This window comes from Centrocercus urophasianus, unplaced genomic scaffold (assembly GCF_019232065.1).
Source record: "Centrocercus urophasianus isolate 14NV4802_14NV808 unplaced genomic scaffold, USGS_Curo_1.0 seq_21, whole genome shotgun sequence".
Taxonomy (NCBI): Eukaryota; Metazoa; Chordata; class Aves; order Galliformes; family Phasianidae; genus Centrocercus; species Centrocercus urophasianus.
The window spans coordinates 18,283,081-18,298,458 of record NW_024884767.1 but is presented as its reverse complement, the minus strand read 5'-3'; the positions used below and the strand labels follow the sequence as shown (position 1 = coordinate 18,298,458).

At 34.7% G+C, this 15,378-nt stretch overlaps 1 protein-coding gene across 10 annotated transcripts in view; it reads left to right on the top strand.

Moving 5' to 3' along the window:
- PAM (peptidylglycine alpha-amidating monooxygenase) overlaps positions 1-15,378 on the top strand; it is a 120,055-nt gene that overhangs the window by 54,850 nt on the left and 49,827 nt on the right. For all 10 annotated transcript variants that reach the window (XM_042822794.1, XM_042822797.1, XM_042822796.1 and 7 more), the window contains 4 exons: positions 498-555; positions 6,635-6,722; positions 13,264-13,349; positions 15,059-15,142. In XM_042822794.1, the coding sequence (XP_042678728.1) occupies positions 498-555; positions 6,635-6,722; positions 13,264-13,349; positions 15,059-15,142 (316 nt within the window). The remainder of the gene's footprint in view (positions 1-497; positions 556-6,634; positions 6,723-13,263; positions 13,350-15,058; positions 15,143-15,378) is intronic.

The window sequence follows — 15,378 nt, the reverse complement described above, 5'->3', positions numbered from 1 at the left end:
CACAAGTAAATGTATTCCTATGGTTACTGTTACAATGGCACTGTATTTTTACCCTTTTTTGTCCAGTTATATGCATCTTTGATTAAGAAGACATACGGCTAATGGTAGAAAAATGTTTAGCTCTGAGATAGTCTTTATTCTTAGAATATAGGAAGTTATTAAATACTGAACAAATGCATATCAAGAATACAATAAATCAGAAGCTTAGTAATACTTGTCATTTTAATGTATCACACGTGGATTTATGCTGCTTATTTGGACATCATCAGAATACTGTTACCCCTTCAAATTTTTTGTCAGGCAGAGAGTGTGGTGTTTGTTAACTATTGCAAATAATCTCAGTGCCAAGATTTATAAGTGTATAATTTCTTAATTCTTTTTTTTTAATATTTCAGTTTTTCTCCCTGTTTTCATTCTTTGAAATAATTTTGGTACTTTCTTTTCATTGTAAGAATGCCCTATTTTAAGGGAATTTCTGTTCTTTTGTCTTTGAGCAGTCTGATACCTACCTCTGCATGTCAGTACCCCTGCCAGTGGATGATGAAGCCTATGTAGGTGAGTGTTGGTTAATTCGAAGAGCTTAAGCAAGCCATTTTGAAGAATCTAAAGGTCTGTTGTTGTTTTTTTTTTGTTTTTTTTTTTTTTAATTTTGACTTGTATTGACTTAATCTTTGCCTGTCAGAGTTTCTAAAATGCATTCGTCATGGCTAATGCAGAAACTAACTAGAAAAAGCTACTTAGAGTCAAGATAACAAACTGTATCTGGAGAGATTCATGAGTAATAGTAGTTAAGGAGCTGCATGCAAATGCCTCTGGCAGTCAATATCAAACAGGCCCATTTGTGAAGTATTGGCTTTCTGTCCTCTGGATGGATACTTAATTCTGCTCCGCTGAGCAGGCTGTTTATTTACCTGCTGGTGTAGACTGTAAATCCTTTGCGCTTACAGTCAGCTTTGGCTGCGGTAAGATTTTATTTATCTAAGAGGCAAAAAAGCAAATGAAAAAGAAAAAGAAACAAAGTAGAGCAAAAGCAACCTAAACTCTTCCTTCTGGTTTTTTTTTTTTTTTTTTTTAATGTTATCACATGAATAAGGTGGCAGACAAACACTTGGAAACTGTACCGAAATGGATTTGCAAAACAATGAATCTGTAAAGAGGCTCTTCACTGCACTTTTGATGTTTTTCTTGCTTGTGAAATGTTCTGATAAAGAGTAAAGGTGATGATTTTCCTGATGGAAGTTTCATTATCAGAATGTTCTTTAAACTGAAATCTGTTTTTTATTCCCTGTTGCCATTTAGAATAATGTGATGGAAATTCCGTGTAGCTTTTGTTATAGGGTATTGAGGAACTGTTGTTCCATGTTAATTTCTGTGTGGAAATCCTTTGGAAATAGAATCTCATTTTCAGATTTTCTTGTTACTTTATGTTAAGTGAAAAAGACTTTTTCAATTCTTTATCCATATATTGGTTTGGTACAGAAATTGGCTTCTAACAGTGAAATTACACTTTGGCTGTTTGACCCCAGGGGAAAAAAAGTTAAACAAAAACAAACAAAACCAACAACAACCCACAAGAGTATACAATGGATTTGATGTTCATGTTAATTTTCTAATAAACTGTATTTACTATGCAGTATGTGCAGTTGACTTTTTTGCTTTCAAGTAATTCATAGAAGGGCATACCACTAACCTGTTGCTTGTGCAATTTAGATTTAGTGCTTCATTGAATTGCAAAATTGCATAGCTCAAATCTTTATTAGATTGCTGCACATTTCCATCTGTCATTTGGTGCTAACGTGTATAAAGTCCATAAAAATACGTTCTGTTATATGCATTTAGAAGGATTGACTAAAGCAGTTTTGTTAAAAGTCCAGTTTTCTGCAAAATCTCAATGTGACTCATGCCAGGCAACTCATTTCTTTTAATCTGAAAAGTGAACAGCTTCTATTCTTCAGATGTTTTGTTTTTACCAGCTTTTTATCTTCAGCTTTCCAATGATCACCATGCTTGAGTAAATGTATTGCAAAGCAGTGTGAAGTCTGGAAACAAAACCATTCTAGTATTTAGAAGGAACTTTGGACAGGAAGAGGAATTTCACTGAAAAATTAATGAGAACATTCTATTCTGTGAACATAATTGTTTCCCACAAGAGTGTTGCATAAAACCTCTTATATTTGAATGGCTTGAAAATAATTTAGGATTGCTTTTTTCTTTGGTCACTTCCACCAAAATAGAGAGAAATGTGGTCAATCTTAAGCATGTGATCAGTTCCATCTGTCTTCAGGGAAGTCACTGAAAAGTGATATCAACTGAATGGATTTCCAATGTTAGAGTCAATGTTCCAATGTTAGAACCAACAGAAGTGGTCTGTTTATCAAAAGAACTAGATTGAAACTTATTTAATTGCAGAAAATGTAGGGTATATCTAACTGACCTACCTTAAGAAATACATGAATAACGAATTATAACTTCTTCTCAGGGAAGAGATTTTTTTTTGCTATAGGCATTGCTACTCAAGAAACATGATGACTAGTGATGTTTTGTGTAATGCTTTGTTAATGTTACAAAACTTTATATTTACTTACTTGCACAGATTATTTTTTGCGGCATAAATAAGCACAAAATTGACATGGAACTAAATTTTTATTTTTAAAAGCATCTTGTCTATACTTTTAAATGGTTTAAGCAGAGTCTGCATTCATTGGATTGGCAATAGATTGTGTAATTAAGTCTCATTAATTACTGTGGTAGCATTTGACAACTAACAGATGTACTGTTGCACTGACTTGCCATTCACCGAGATATGGAAAAGATTGTGTGTGTTCTCTGGAACTTCAAAAGGCACATACATGTGAATGATACACAGAATGAAAACATAAAACTGAGTTGCTGATGTAGTTCAGTGGTAAATCTGAGACCAGAACCTATGTTCCTGCCCCCAGTTCAATTTATTTACATAATACTGCCAACTAAATTTTCTCACTTCTGTTTTTTCCTTTATTTTCCTGTTTGCCTCCGTTTAGTCTGTTCTTCAGAAGGGCCTGGAAGAACAAGTTCTGTCCGTTAATAGAACATGCAGCAGGGCAGTTTTGATGAAATACGACTTGTTTTGGTGTGTTTTTTTTTTTTTTAGCATTGCATGTAGGTTGTACTGCATGCATTAGTAAGTAGAAAATATTGTCCGTAACTTTCCAGTATTTCCTATCAAATTTATATTTGAGGACTTAGAATTCTGACTTCAGCTTTGTTATTTCCTAAAGATTTGAAACTAGCAGACTGTTAAACTAGCACAGGAGCAAGGGGTATAACTTCATACTGCAAAGCTGGGAGGGTGCTGTACCAGAGCCTACCAATTAGTTGAGGGTCCGTTCTTGGACAGTAACAAAACAAGAAACTGAGCAAATTTAAGGAGTGTTAACAAATTACAAGTAGATACAGAGCAAGTTTTGCTCTAGAGGCCTTTTGTAGAACTTATTATTTTTCTTCCTTGCGTGCTGCAAGGTTGTTTCTCTGGTATGGTGTATATGAATTTCCCTATTAAAAAGTGATAATGCCTGTGCTATATTGAAGACCTCTAATATCTAATCTACCAAACTGTGAACACTCATGATACTCTTGTGTATGAATTAAATTATACTGAAAAAAATTATTTTTTTAAGGATAACAACAATTATTGAGTTTTCACTCCTAAAGATGAACATCCAAGAAATCAATTTTTTTAAGCATACACCTTTACTACACTTTGATTACTGTCCTGTTTGTTCTTTTCTGTTCCTTCTAAAGTTTGTTGCTTGAAGTAGTACTTGCAGATTCAGACTGAATTCACATTTACTTTATGTAATGAAACTTATTTCAGTAATCACTCTGTAGTGCTTATCTATGCATTAAAAATAAAAAAAATAATTATAGAAGTGCCAATTTATGTAACAGCTATACCTAAAAGAAACTAAATTGGAAGTAGCAATGGGATTTTCCTTTTCAAACTATACGCTTGTGGGTTTTTTTTCCAAACTGAGTATTTTGTATTATGTAGAATAAGATTAACAGATGAAGTACATGTAAATCATTTGTTAAAAAAAGAACAATAAACTGTATCTTTCTAGAAGTTCTTTTATTAAAAAATGTTGAATACCTACTTCATTTTGAGGGCTCAATCTTGAGTGAATTTGCAACAGTGAACAGGAAGTGAACAGAAAGAATTCCAGTCAGGTATTACAGTATGTAAATAGCACTCGTGGTATGCCTATTAGTTTTCTAATTTGGGATGATAAAATTGTTTTGTTTTTGTTTATCTTGTGTAAAAACAGTCAAGTCAGGTGCTGATATTCTGTTAGGCCAAAACCACCTTCTGCAAGTCGTCACAGTCATTTGAATATTGAATTTTGTTATGCTTCTTATTTTAAAATGTAGTGGCTGTCAACTAGAAGAATAACTAGAAGCTTTGGTTTGATATTTCTTAAGGCTTTGGTAGTAACAGGTATTGTATTTGGCTTGAATCTCATGCTGGTTTGCATGACTTTTATAACTTATATCATTTTTAAATTGCTTTTTTTTAAAAAAAAACAACTTTTTTTGAAAACAGTGTTTGTAATAGTGTTTGCTTGTCAGTGTTGCTAAGAAGATATCTACATAGGAAAGGGTAACTGACTGCAAAACTTTCTTTAGCTCATGGACAGACTGAGATGCCTTTCAGCTCTTTCTTTCAGACGCAGTGATGAGATATGAGCTAAACTAGCGCATGCGAGTGGTTCAAACACAGATGTGATTTTGCTTTGCTAATTATATTCTGTCTGTACTAGTAGTACTAGACTACTTGTTAAGCTGCAGAGATTTGCAGTTGAGAGGCCCTGTGGTTGAATTTGTCTATTGAAGGCTGTCTTTCTAAGTGTTGCCTACAGTACATTTTGTACAAGTATTGAGTTGTGCAAGAAAAATTGTTCTAGCTGCTTATGAACTATTTAGAAATATCCTCTCACAGATGTTGGCAACAGCAGCATAAACACTTGGAAAATTTAGTCTGCATAGTATGACATGTTATCCATCCCATGCATGAGTTAATCATAGTTTCACTTTGTTAATGACAAAAATATCAAAACAAAAGGTCTTTCTCTAATGCAGATCAATTTTATGGCTAAGGACTGAGTAAAATTTTCTAGTAAAAAGATGGCTATGTACAGTCTTTGAACTCTAATCTTTCAGGCAACTGGAATGATTCTGTAAATTCATTCTTAAGAATATGTGGTACTCTTTCCTTCCTCTCTTCCCTCAACATGTGGAGACACCCCTTATTTTTCAAACCTGACCCTCAACTTTATCATGCTTGTTTCTTAACAACCCATCCTGGCTGCATGGTTTATATTCAAGATAGCTAGCTTTTGAATTCTGTGCCTTGTCTTCTGGCAATACTACTTCACTTTTCACTACAAACCTAAGCTCCAAAAAGTAGGGTTGAAAGCTGTCTGTTTGGATTTTTTTTTTCCTTCTGTAGAATTGGGACAATAATCCACATCATTGTTCACCTCAGAAGCTCTGTGTCAGCTGATAAACTTGCAAATTTATGAAGCAGAAGTGGCTTATGTGGTGTACATCTTCATTGTCTGACCATACTAAGATCCTTGAAAACTTGGAGACTCCTAAATGTCTATGTCTAATGTCAGGAGTGACTCATTTTTTGGATGTTCTGCTGTTGAATAAAGTTAAAAATGCTCCAGCCCATTCCTCTGTCACATATTAAGAAAAATTCCTTTATATTGCTTGCATCTGGCACAGCATTTCTGTAATAACAGAGGAAGTTACACAATTCAGCTTGTTTTATTTTTAGAAATTCTGTCATTGTAAGTTTATGATCAGTATTACTACACTGTGATATTGGTAACTTTTTTTCGGTAGTGAACAGGATCTTGAATATTTGAGAAATGAAAATAATGGCTTTCTGGTACTTAATGACAAACAGACATTTGAGTACTGAATGTCATCGTTTTCCAATTTTCTAACAATGAGAAGTATTTCGGCAACAGGATTCTGTTGTCTTTTAGGGAATATTATTTTCCATTCCAGAGGGTTTGTCAACGTCAGTAAGAATAAATCATAGTTCTCTTCTTGAACTATAGTCCCCAGAAGGATGCAGCAAAAGTGTAAATCATGAAATGCTGAGAAAAGATAGGATTTCAACCAGTGTGTGCAAGATAATAGTTGCTCTTAACTCTAACTTCATGTTTGTATTTTGATGAAAAAGCTAAAAAGAACTTTAAAAAGTACTGCTAAATTACAAGTGTAAGTTTTGAAACTAAATTTACATATGACTAGTTACTACAAAAACTGTGATTTGGGATATATTGGCATGTCTACTAAGTGTTTTATTTAACTATTGGGGAAAATAGAATGGTTTTGAGTGGAAACTTTGGAATTTTTTATTTAAATCACTAAATGAGATACAGTAACTACTTGGGTGAAAGGCTGTTGAATGAACTTAAGCAAAAGCTTGTAAGTGGAGTGAAAAAGGTAAATAAATGGTCGGGGGGATACGTACTTTGTTTCCGGTATTACAGAGAACTGTTAACTCAAAGTGCTCTTTTTTGTGTAAATTGCAGTGAGAGTAAGGGTAACTTATTTATTTTGTCATTTTGTTTTTCAGTTGACTTTAAACCTCACGCTAGCATGGACACTGTCCATCACATGTTACTCTTTGGATGTAATGAACCCTCTTCTAATGAAAATTACTGGTAAGAATTGGCAGCTTGCTTCCATTATTGTGTCCAGATGTTCTTGTGTTGTCTGCACATGTACTGTTTCTTTTAGAAGTAGAAAAAAATCAAAGAAAGAAACATATAACATACCAGTCTTTCTATACTTGTGTTTTTTGTTTTTTTTTTTCTTAATTGTATCATCTGTAATGTGCAAGAAAATTTTCACTATCTCTGGCCTCTTTCCTGGAAGCACAGTGTGCAGGGTGTCATTGGGTACCGAGAAATCTAGGCTTCTAATTAGAAGGGTTTTGTCATTTTTGTATTTAAAAGAGTAACCTGCTTTTCAAAATAAATACTGAAGCACATTTAGAGCTACAGAGAAAATGAAGTTATCCATGGGAATCATTAAGCAGGCTATAGCTTCTTATTCAACAGATTTATGTGATGCCAGTTAGATTATGAGAATAAAAATGTTTAAAATGGTAAGCTTTTTTTTGTTTGTTTATTCTAAATCTAGTTGCCACTAGTCTCTAGTGTAGCTGTAGCAGCTCTAATTACTATATGTATATGTACATATAGTTACATATATTTAAATATTTAAAACGCAGAGTATACCATTAATTCAATTTATATGAAGTTATGCCTACATAAAGCTATGTATATGTATATATGTTCAGAGTTTCTTTACTGAGAAAAAAGTATAGTCAACCTGCAAAAGCAAGGAAACTTTGAGGAAAATAGTGCTACATGCAAAACTACTATACATAATGCAGTTTTTTTGTCAAAATCTTGGTCAGCATTTCTTGTATTTCTGTTCTGACAGACATACCAGTTACAGTATTTAGATGAAATTCCTGCAAATAATTAATAAATCATCTGAATTCAATAGGTACTATTTTATGAGTTTGGAAAGGACTCATGTAATAAGGATTTTTTTTGTTTGTTTCAGGAAAACTTTGTCACCTCCTTTATGTCCTTAGAGTTCTGTCATAGTGCTTTGGACAGATTTTGTGGACTGGAAAAAGATACAAGGTTGTGCTTAATCTTCCTAGAGAGGGGGATCTGCTTTGATCTTGTAGACAAAAATTTTCTGTGGAGAGCACTCTGAGGCTTAGGGTGATTGGTCATAAAGACATACATGCTCTGTAATCTTAATTTTTGGCAGTTCTTGTGAACCGAAGTTCACACTGAAGTTAACACGTTTATCGATTGACAATTTGAGTTAAGTAGGTGTAAGTCAAAGCTTCCTCTCCCTTTTTTTTTCTTTTTTAAATTACCAGCATCATTTTTTTTTACGTTGTGGACATACTTCAAGCTGTTTGAGACAGCAGTCAGTAACAAAACAACCTCACGTTTTGATTTCATTGATGATGGGGAAGTATCTACTTTCGATAGTATTTACTCATTCCATCAGGTGTTTTTCCTAATGATACTTTTCTGAACAAATATTTTTGTATTCATTCCTCGTCTTTCTTATTTTAAAATTCTCAGTTTTTTAGTTTATGAGAGGGGAAACTACTAGTGGGAGTTTTAGAGAAAGCTTGGTCCCTAGCTTTGCTTCTCTTTATATCTGTATGGAAGAATATTTTATCAGGTGTCCAGAAGGATGTAAGGAAAGTGAAGAATAAGGAAACAAATTCCTTAAATTCCTCAAGTGGTCTGGTAATTGACCTAACCTTCAAAATGCCTAAGTTGTGAGAACAGAGAGAAGTTGTCAGGGCCACTAAAACCACTGATAATGTAAAGAATTAGTAATTAGAGAATGAAATCACTAATGAAATTAGTAATCTGTCAGTAACTTCTCCTTTCTTTCAAGTTTTCAGGCAAGACTAGGTAAGATACATCTACAGATTGTGTAAAGCTTGCACTTACTGTGACCTGTATTTAACCTAACAGGTTAAATATAGTTGGTTTTTTTTTTTTTTTCCTGGTTGAGTTCTGTAATCTCACTCTACCCTCTATATACTTACCAAGAAGATAACTAGAGTTGGACTCTAGGGCTAATAGTATAGTGTATTTTATTTAAAAAAAAAAAAAAAAAAATTAAAAAAGTAGCACTTCTAATCTTTTCATGGTGGGTGGAGATGAATTAATCAATATGATACGATAAACTTTCATCAAAAGTTTTATTTACCTTTTTCCTCTCAGCTGATGGTTCTAATATTGACAATGAATATTGCAATCTTTTCTCACAAGAAAAATAACTTATTTAAAAGTTTAGGAAAAACGTTAAACTCTGAAAGCACTGTTGATTTATGTTCTCAGCAGGCAGTTTTTCTGTGTTCTTTGTGCCTTATGTATTAGAATATAGTTTTAAAGAGTTTAGACTTTTAACAGCGTGTGACCTTTTCAAACCAATTCAAGTCTTGTGTGTCATTCAAAACCATGTAGATTGTGCTTGTAGCGTGATTTAACATGTCTGGAAATAATTTTTTCAAGATGAAAGCTTGAGGTGATGCCTCAGTCATATCTAGTTGATGTTCTAAAGATCTAGCTTAAATGTTAAACTTCTTCAAGGTGACAGAGCACTTGGAACAGGCTGCCCAGATGGGCTGTGCAATCTCCTTCTCTGGAGGCATTCAGAACCCACCTGGACTCGTTGACTAACCTAGGTGTTACTGTTCTGACCAGGGGCATTGGACTACATCATCTACCAAGGTCTCTTCCAATCCCTGACGTATTGTGATTCTGTCATGTTTGGTTCCTGAACTTTCAAATATAAAGAGATAAATCAAAAGCTGAAAGAATTTTTCAAAGCTGAATTTTGACTCTAATCATGATTATGATTAGAGTTCAGGTATTGTTTGCTTCCTGACTGTATCGTCACTTTTCTTAAAAGAAAATGATTGCCCAGCAAAGAGAACTCACCAGTGGCAGTGTGTGCAGTGTGGCATTCATTCTTGACTGGTATACTTAATACCAAATGATGAAACTGATTAGTGTTGTATTTAAATCTGGTATTTCTGATTTTTTTTATATCTAGGTTTTAGTTAAATATTACTGGTTTTTTTCCAGTATGTTGTTTCTGAGGTCAAGTATTTGTTTTAAATTCTGAAAAATTCCTCATTCATTATCTCATCATTTCATATGTTGTGGCATCAGACTGCACCATTTCATTTTGCACTGCCTGTAGTCATCTGCAACACTAGAAACATCATCACATCTGTTCTGCATAAATGCAGAACACAAAAGCTAGGTTTTTTTGCCTTTTTTGTATGCAAGTAATGTAGTATGCATGTGTATAGCCATGTATGTCTACATCTGTAAATGTTTCTATGTATTCCTTAATCGAATGTTCAAATGTAGAGAATCTGTTACACATTTTTGTAAGTCACTCTAGGGAGTAATAGCTACATAAGTAAGCATACTACTAATGTAAATTTGCTGGCTTAATTTGGTTTTCAACCACAAGAAACGATTTGGTTTAAGGAATTGTGGAGACTGTCCTGTTAGTTTTCCACTGTAAAAAAGCTCTTAAAAAATAATAACGAAATAACAATTTAAAATAAAATTAAAGACTTCTGCTCCTTGATCATAATTGGCACTAAAAGTATCAGAGCTGATTCATCAAAAGGTGTGACTCTCCATAGGTTGTTACTCAGAATTTCAGAGTCTCTTGGCAGGACAAGGTCTAATGCAATCTCAAACCCTGTGCTGAAATGATCTCCTATTTCAGATGATTCATAAGCATAAGCTGTAATGGGATTAGGCATGACAACTATATAACGCTATGCAGTCTAAACAAATGCGTAAATTCAGGCCATAGATCACCACCCAGTAATTCCTCCATTAGACTAGTTGCTTTTGTTGGCAATAGATGATGATTTTGGAAGCTTTTAACTGGAAGAACTGCATCTTTAGTTCCAGTAAAAGTTACAAAATATGCTAAGACTGTTGATCATTGATTGAGAAGAATGTGTTTATGAAGTTCGTAAGATCTTTGAAAGTCAGTGTGGAGAAGGCATGAGGAACTAGATAAGAAGCAATCAGTAAAGCCTGTTCTCATGCAGTAGGTTAATTTTTTTGTGTGTTTGTAAACTTACACTTTTCTAATTTCCTGCTAGTGTTTTCTTTTTCTTCATCAACTGTCTTATCTCTTCTTTTGAATCTACTTTGACATTGGTTTTATTATCTGAATTTACAAGATCAGCAGTGTTGCCTAAATGGAAGTTGACAGTTGTTTAAGCATAGCAAAAGAGCTGTGTATTTCTTCTTTTTTTCCTCCTGATACCCAAGAGAAGATTAGAATAGCTTATCTTTTCTTTGGTTGGTTGATTTTTGCCTAGCTGTTGTGATAGAATATCCTTATGTGACAGACCTTAGCAAGAATTGTGGTTTAATGAAGGTAAGATGGCCAGACGGTGGCTGCAGAACTGTGACTATGCTTGCTTATGGTTTCTGCTCTTGTTCCTCCCAGCCAGCCTTCCTAATGTATTTTGACCTGTGCAGCGCAGTAGCTGGTTAGATCCATGCAGTCTTCTGTTGTATTAACTTGCACCAGTTGAAAGCTGTACAGATTTTTCCCTGCAGCTGTGTGACTTTTTTTTTTTTTTTTTTTTTTTTTCCAATTAACCTTAAATAGGTTTCTCTTTGGGATATGTTTTACTGGAGGATAGGATGGGTGGCGAGGGGAGGCATGAAGGGTTGGGAGATCAAGTTAGTTTTTTTGAAGGTCTAGAAATTATTTGCATTACAGTCAAAACTAGCAAGGGGGTAGAAGTGACATCTTCCCTTTATTGTAGGTAGTCTAGTGATCATAGCAGTGCTTTTTGTCAGAAGAAAACAGTAACACTTTGCTGCATTAAGGCTTTTGGGATTGATAGAAACTCATAATGTCCAGCTGAGCTGCTTTGCTGCTTTTTCCTGTATGCATCTAGAACTAGTTATCTCTGGAGGAGAGCAGACCAGGATGAATCTTCATCTGAGAGGCATCCTCAACAAAGAAGTCACAGAGCCTGCATCTGCTAAAAGCCCTTGTTTTTAGTCTTTATTCTTTTTGCACTGTGTATGAAACTTTGTTTTTCCCAGTTTTTGTTTTACCAGCAGTGGTAAACAGAGAAAGTTGTGCATTCCATGTGCACAAGGAAAACAGAGGTGACTGGTGGCAGTCAGTATGACTTCACTAAGAGTGAATTGTGCCTGATGAATATGGTGTTTAGTGAATTTGATGATTGCAGTGAGTAAGGGGTTACAGCATTAATGAATAAGGGAAGAGCAGTAATGTCAACCACCTGGACTTGTGAGAAGTGCAGGATGTTCTTGTTTGTAAATTGAAGATAGCTTTGTCAGATGGGCCACTAGCTGGTTAAAAAAATTTCTGGATAGCTACACTCAGTTGTAGTCAACAGCTCAGCGTCCATGTGGTTGACTGTATTGTTCCTTTGGGTTGGTATTGGAAATATGCCATTGAACATCTTAGTAACATGGGCAGTATGATGGAGTGCAGTTCACAAATGATACCAAGATGTGGTGAGGCTGACATCCTGCTGAGGGGAGGAGTTGTCTTCCAGGGGGACCTTAATAGGCTTGAGAGGAGTGCCTGAGTGAACCCCAGCAAGTTCAAGAATGCCAAATGCAAGGTCCTTGGTGTGAATCAAGTGTCCTTGCCCATGGCAGGGGTTTGGAACTAGATGATCCGTAAGACTCCTTCAACACAAACCATTCTGTGAGTCGGTTTTATTGCAGGCTGCTTCCTGAGCACATTTTCTTCATCTGTTTTGTCTGTTGGTTTCTGATAAAAAAATATCCATGCAAATAGTAGATACCTTTAAAACAAACAAGGAAACCACTCAGACAAGAGGAGCTATTTCACTTGTGTTGCTGCTCAGTGGCGTTGGCCTTTGTAGGTGTTCTAAGGAAGACAGCGTTGCAACATTTTGGCCACAGAGGCTAGCATCAAATCATAATTCTTTCAAGAATTTCATGATAGGTAGCTTGACATGAACTTCTTTTTTTATAATTTTCTACTTAAAAAAAAAACGAACAAACAAACTGGGAAAGTGTACTGTAAACTAAAAATTTACAGCGCTGTGCTGGCATTAACTGCAGGAAAGAGTATGAGTGCATCTACTTATTGCTTCTTAAGCAGTCTTTTTGCATGCTTTTAATTTCCAGTGATCTTTGGATGAATTCTGAATATCGTTTTTTTATTTGAAATGATCGTGTCTATGTTATCTTAAAGCTGAGGGAAGAAAAGAGTGGAAAAGATGGGTGATATAAGGATAGCTGGGAAAGTAATCTACATTGAAAGAAACATGTCTAATCAAATTATGTCCAAAAGCATCTTCATATATCTTAGGGTGGTGAGGCCCTGGCACAGCTGCCCAGAGAAGCTGTGGTGCCCTGTGCATGGGGGTGCTCAAGGTTGGATGGGGCCCTGGGCAGCTGAGCCGGTGAGGGGCAGCCTTGCCCATCTCAGGGGCTGGAACTGGGTGGACTTTAAGGCCCATTCCAACCTAAACCTTTCTGTGATTCTGTGAGCTTGAAATTAGTAATTTTCCATATAATTTACCTGTTGATTTCAGATTTCAAAATTAAAAACATTTCCTTTTTTTTTTTTCTTTGCTGATAATTTTAGGGACTGTGATGAAGGAATCTGCAAAGACAAATCAAATATTTTGTATGCCTGGGCAAGAAATGCTCCACCTACCAGGCTGCCCAAAGGTATCGTACGTTTATGTGAAGTCCTTGTGTACAGGGGCAGAGGAGAGGATGTGGAGATGAGCAATGGGCATATCTAGGAAACTTGTGTGAAATCATGTTTAGTTAATGGAACGAGTATGAACCTAAACTTCATAAACTGGGAATATATTGTGCTAGCTAATACACTTGTGGTTTCTTTTTTTGTCGTCCTTTTTGCTATATCATTATGGTCTTCAGATGGGAGAAAAAAAGTAACAGTTAGTGCTTTATTTCTAAATAACATTAATCTCATATTTCCTACTGTGTCTTTTTGGAATGTATACATTGAATGTATTTTTTAGGGGCACAGTTAATGCTATCTCTCTGAAATTGAATTGAAATATTTCTGTGTTAGGAAAGTATAGACAAATTGAATCTAAATAATTTTTTGTGTGTGTGTGTTAAGTATAGTGGATAATTTTACTTGGTTTTAGTTTCTTGGTATTTCATGAAGATGAGCAACGTGCTTATGTACTCTTTTGAATGTATGAGTCCATTTTGCTGATTTACAATCAAAATCTTGTAGGCTACAAATAAGACGCGTAGAAGTTGTATCTGTCTATATAAGTATAACCTTGAAATTGAGATTCTTTTTCTCTTTTACTGCCTCTTTTTATTAACCATGAACAATACATACATACTGTCATCAAGGAGTTTATTTGAAATACAATTTTCATGCTTATTGCCATAAATGTTAGTTGATTTGGTTATCAGAATGTCAATTAAAAAAAATTGTTGCTTAGAGGATTCTGTGGAAGTCTGTTGTTTGCTCTGCTGTTAAACCTCAGCTTGTAATAATTTTTCTGCCTCTAAGCTGCCCATAAATACAAGGTATTGTTTTTTTTTTTATCATAACGATATCATGCTTCTCAACAGGGAAACTGCAGTCCCTTTTATAAATTGGCTCCTGCCATGAGCAGTTTTAATCTACTGGGATTCAATGTCTGTAGAAGTTGAAATTGCTTCTGGTGCTGCATTTCTAGAGCATTCGTTGTATAACCAGTTTAGAGAATTCCCTTTGTGATGGTGGTGATCTTTTGCAATTTCATTGTTACAAATTATTTCAGATCCTTCTATTTTATTCTCTGTCTGTTGTTGCTTCCATTAGCAAGTAAAATAGCTTCATGAGTTCCACAAGACATTTTCAGCATACAGTGTTAATTGTTGTCTTAAAGTAGTTTACCACTGATCTTTTTTAATTACTGTTTCTTACCTTATTTTACAGTGTGTTTTCAGTTAGTCAGCCTTACTCAGTTTGTGTTCTTCACAGGTAGTAGGAGAGACTGGGAGATGAGAGGAAAATTATTCCAAATTCTGCAGGGATGATGAAAATCTGATTTTTTTATTTATTTTTTTTTTAATTATTACTTTATCAATTATATTATGTGTTTAATATATACCTCGAATCTGTGATCGGAATTTTGTGTTTAGAGAATTCTTGGCTTGAAATAGGTATCTGATCATTAATAACTAAATTTTGTTCTTACATTTTTAATCTGGGAAAGTGTGTCATGACAGTAGTTTTCCTGAGTTTTACGCTTCATTTATCTCAGTAAAATTATATACCCTTTCTCTCTAGGCAGTTTCAGTGATTTGTATTTGATAGATCTGTATTTTTGGTAGATATGTTCAGCCCTGGTGAACTAAATTACATTTTATTGTTTCTGAAAGCCTTGTTTTCCTACCCATAGGTGTTGGATTCAGGGTTGGAGGAGAAACAGGGAGCAAATTTTTTGTACTGCAGGTACACTATGGTGATATCAGTGCATTTAGAGGTATGTATTCTGGAACTTCATTCTGTAAGTTATATTAATTATAGCATTTCAGTTCATTAAGAATATTTACATTATCTGCACAAAAAAATTTCTCTGCTTGTACCACTCACAAAGATAGAGATCTGCAGTCATATTTGTAATAAAGTTAATGTATTAATTTTACTTCTTTAGAGACTTCCTTTCTATCTGGTAAACAGATTTATTTTCTTCGAAGGATACAGAGCAAATGACTTAAA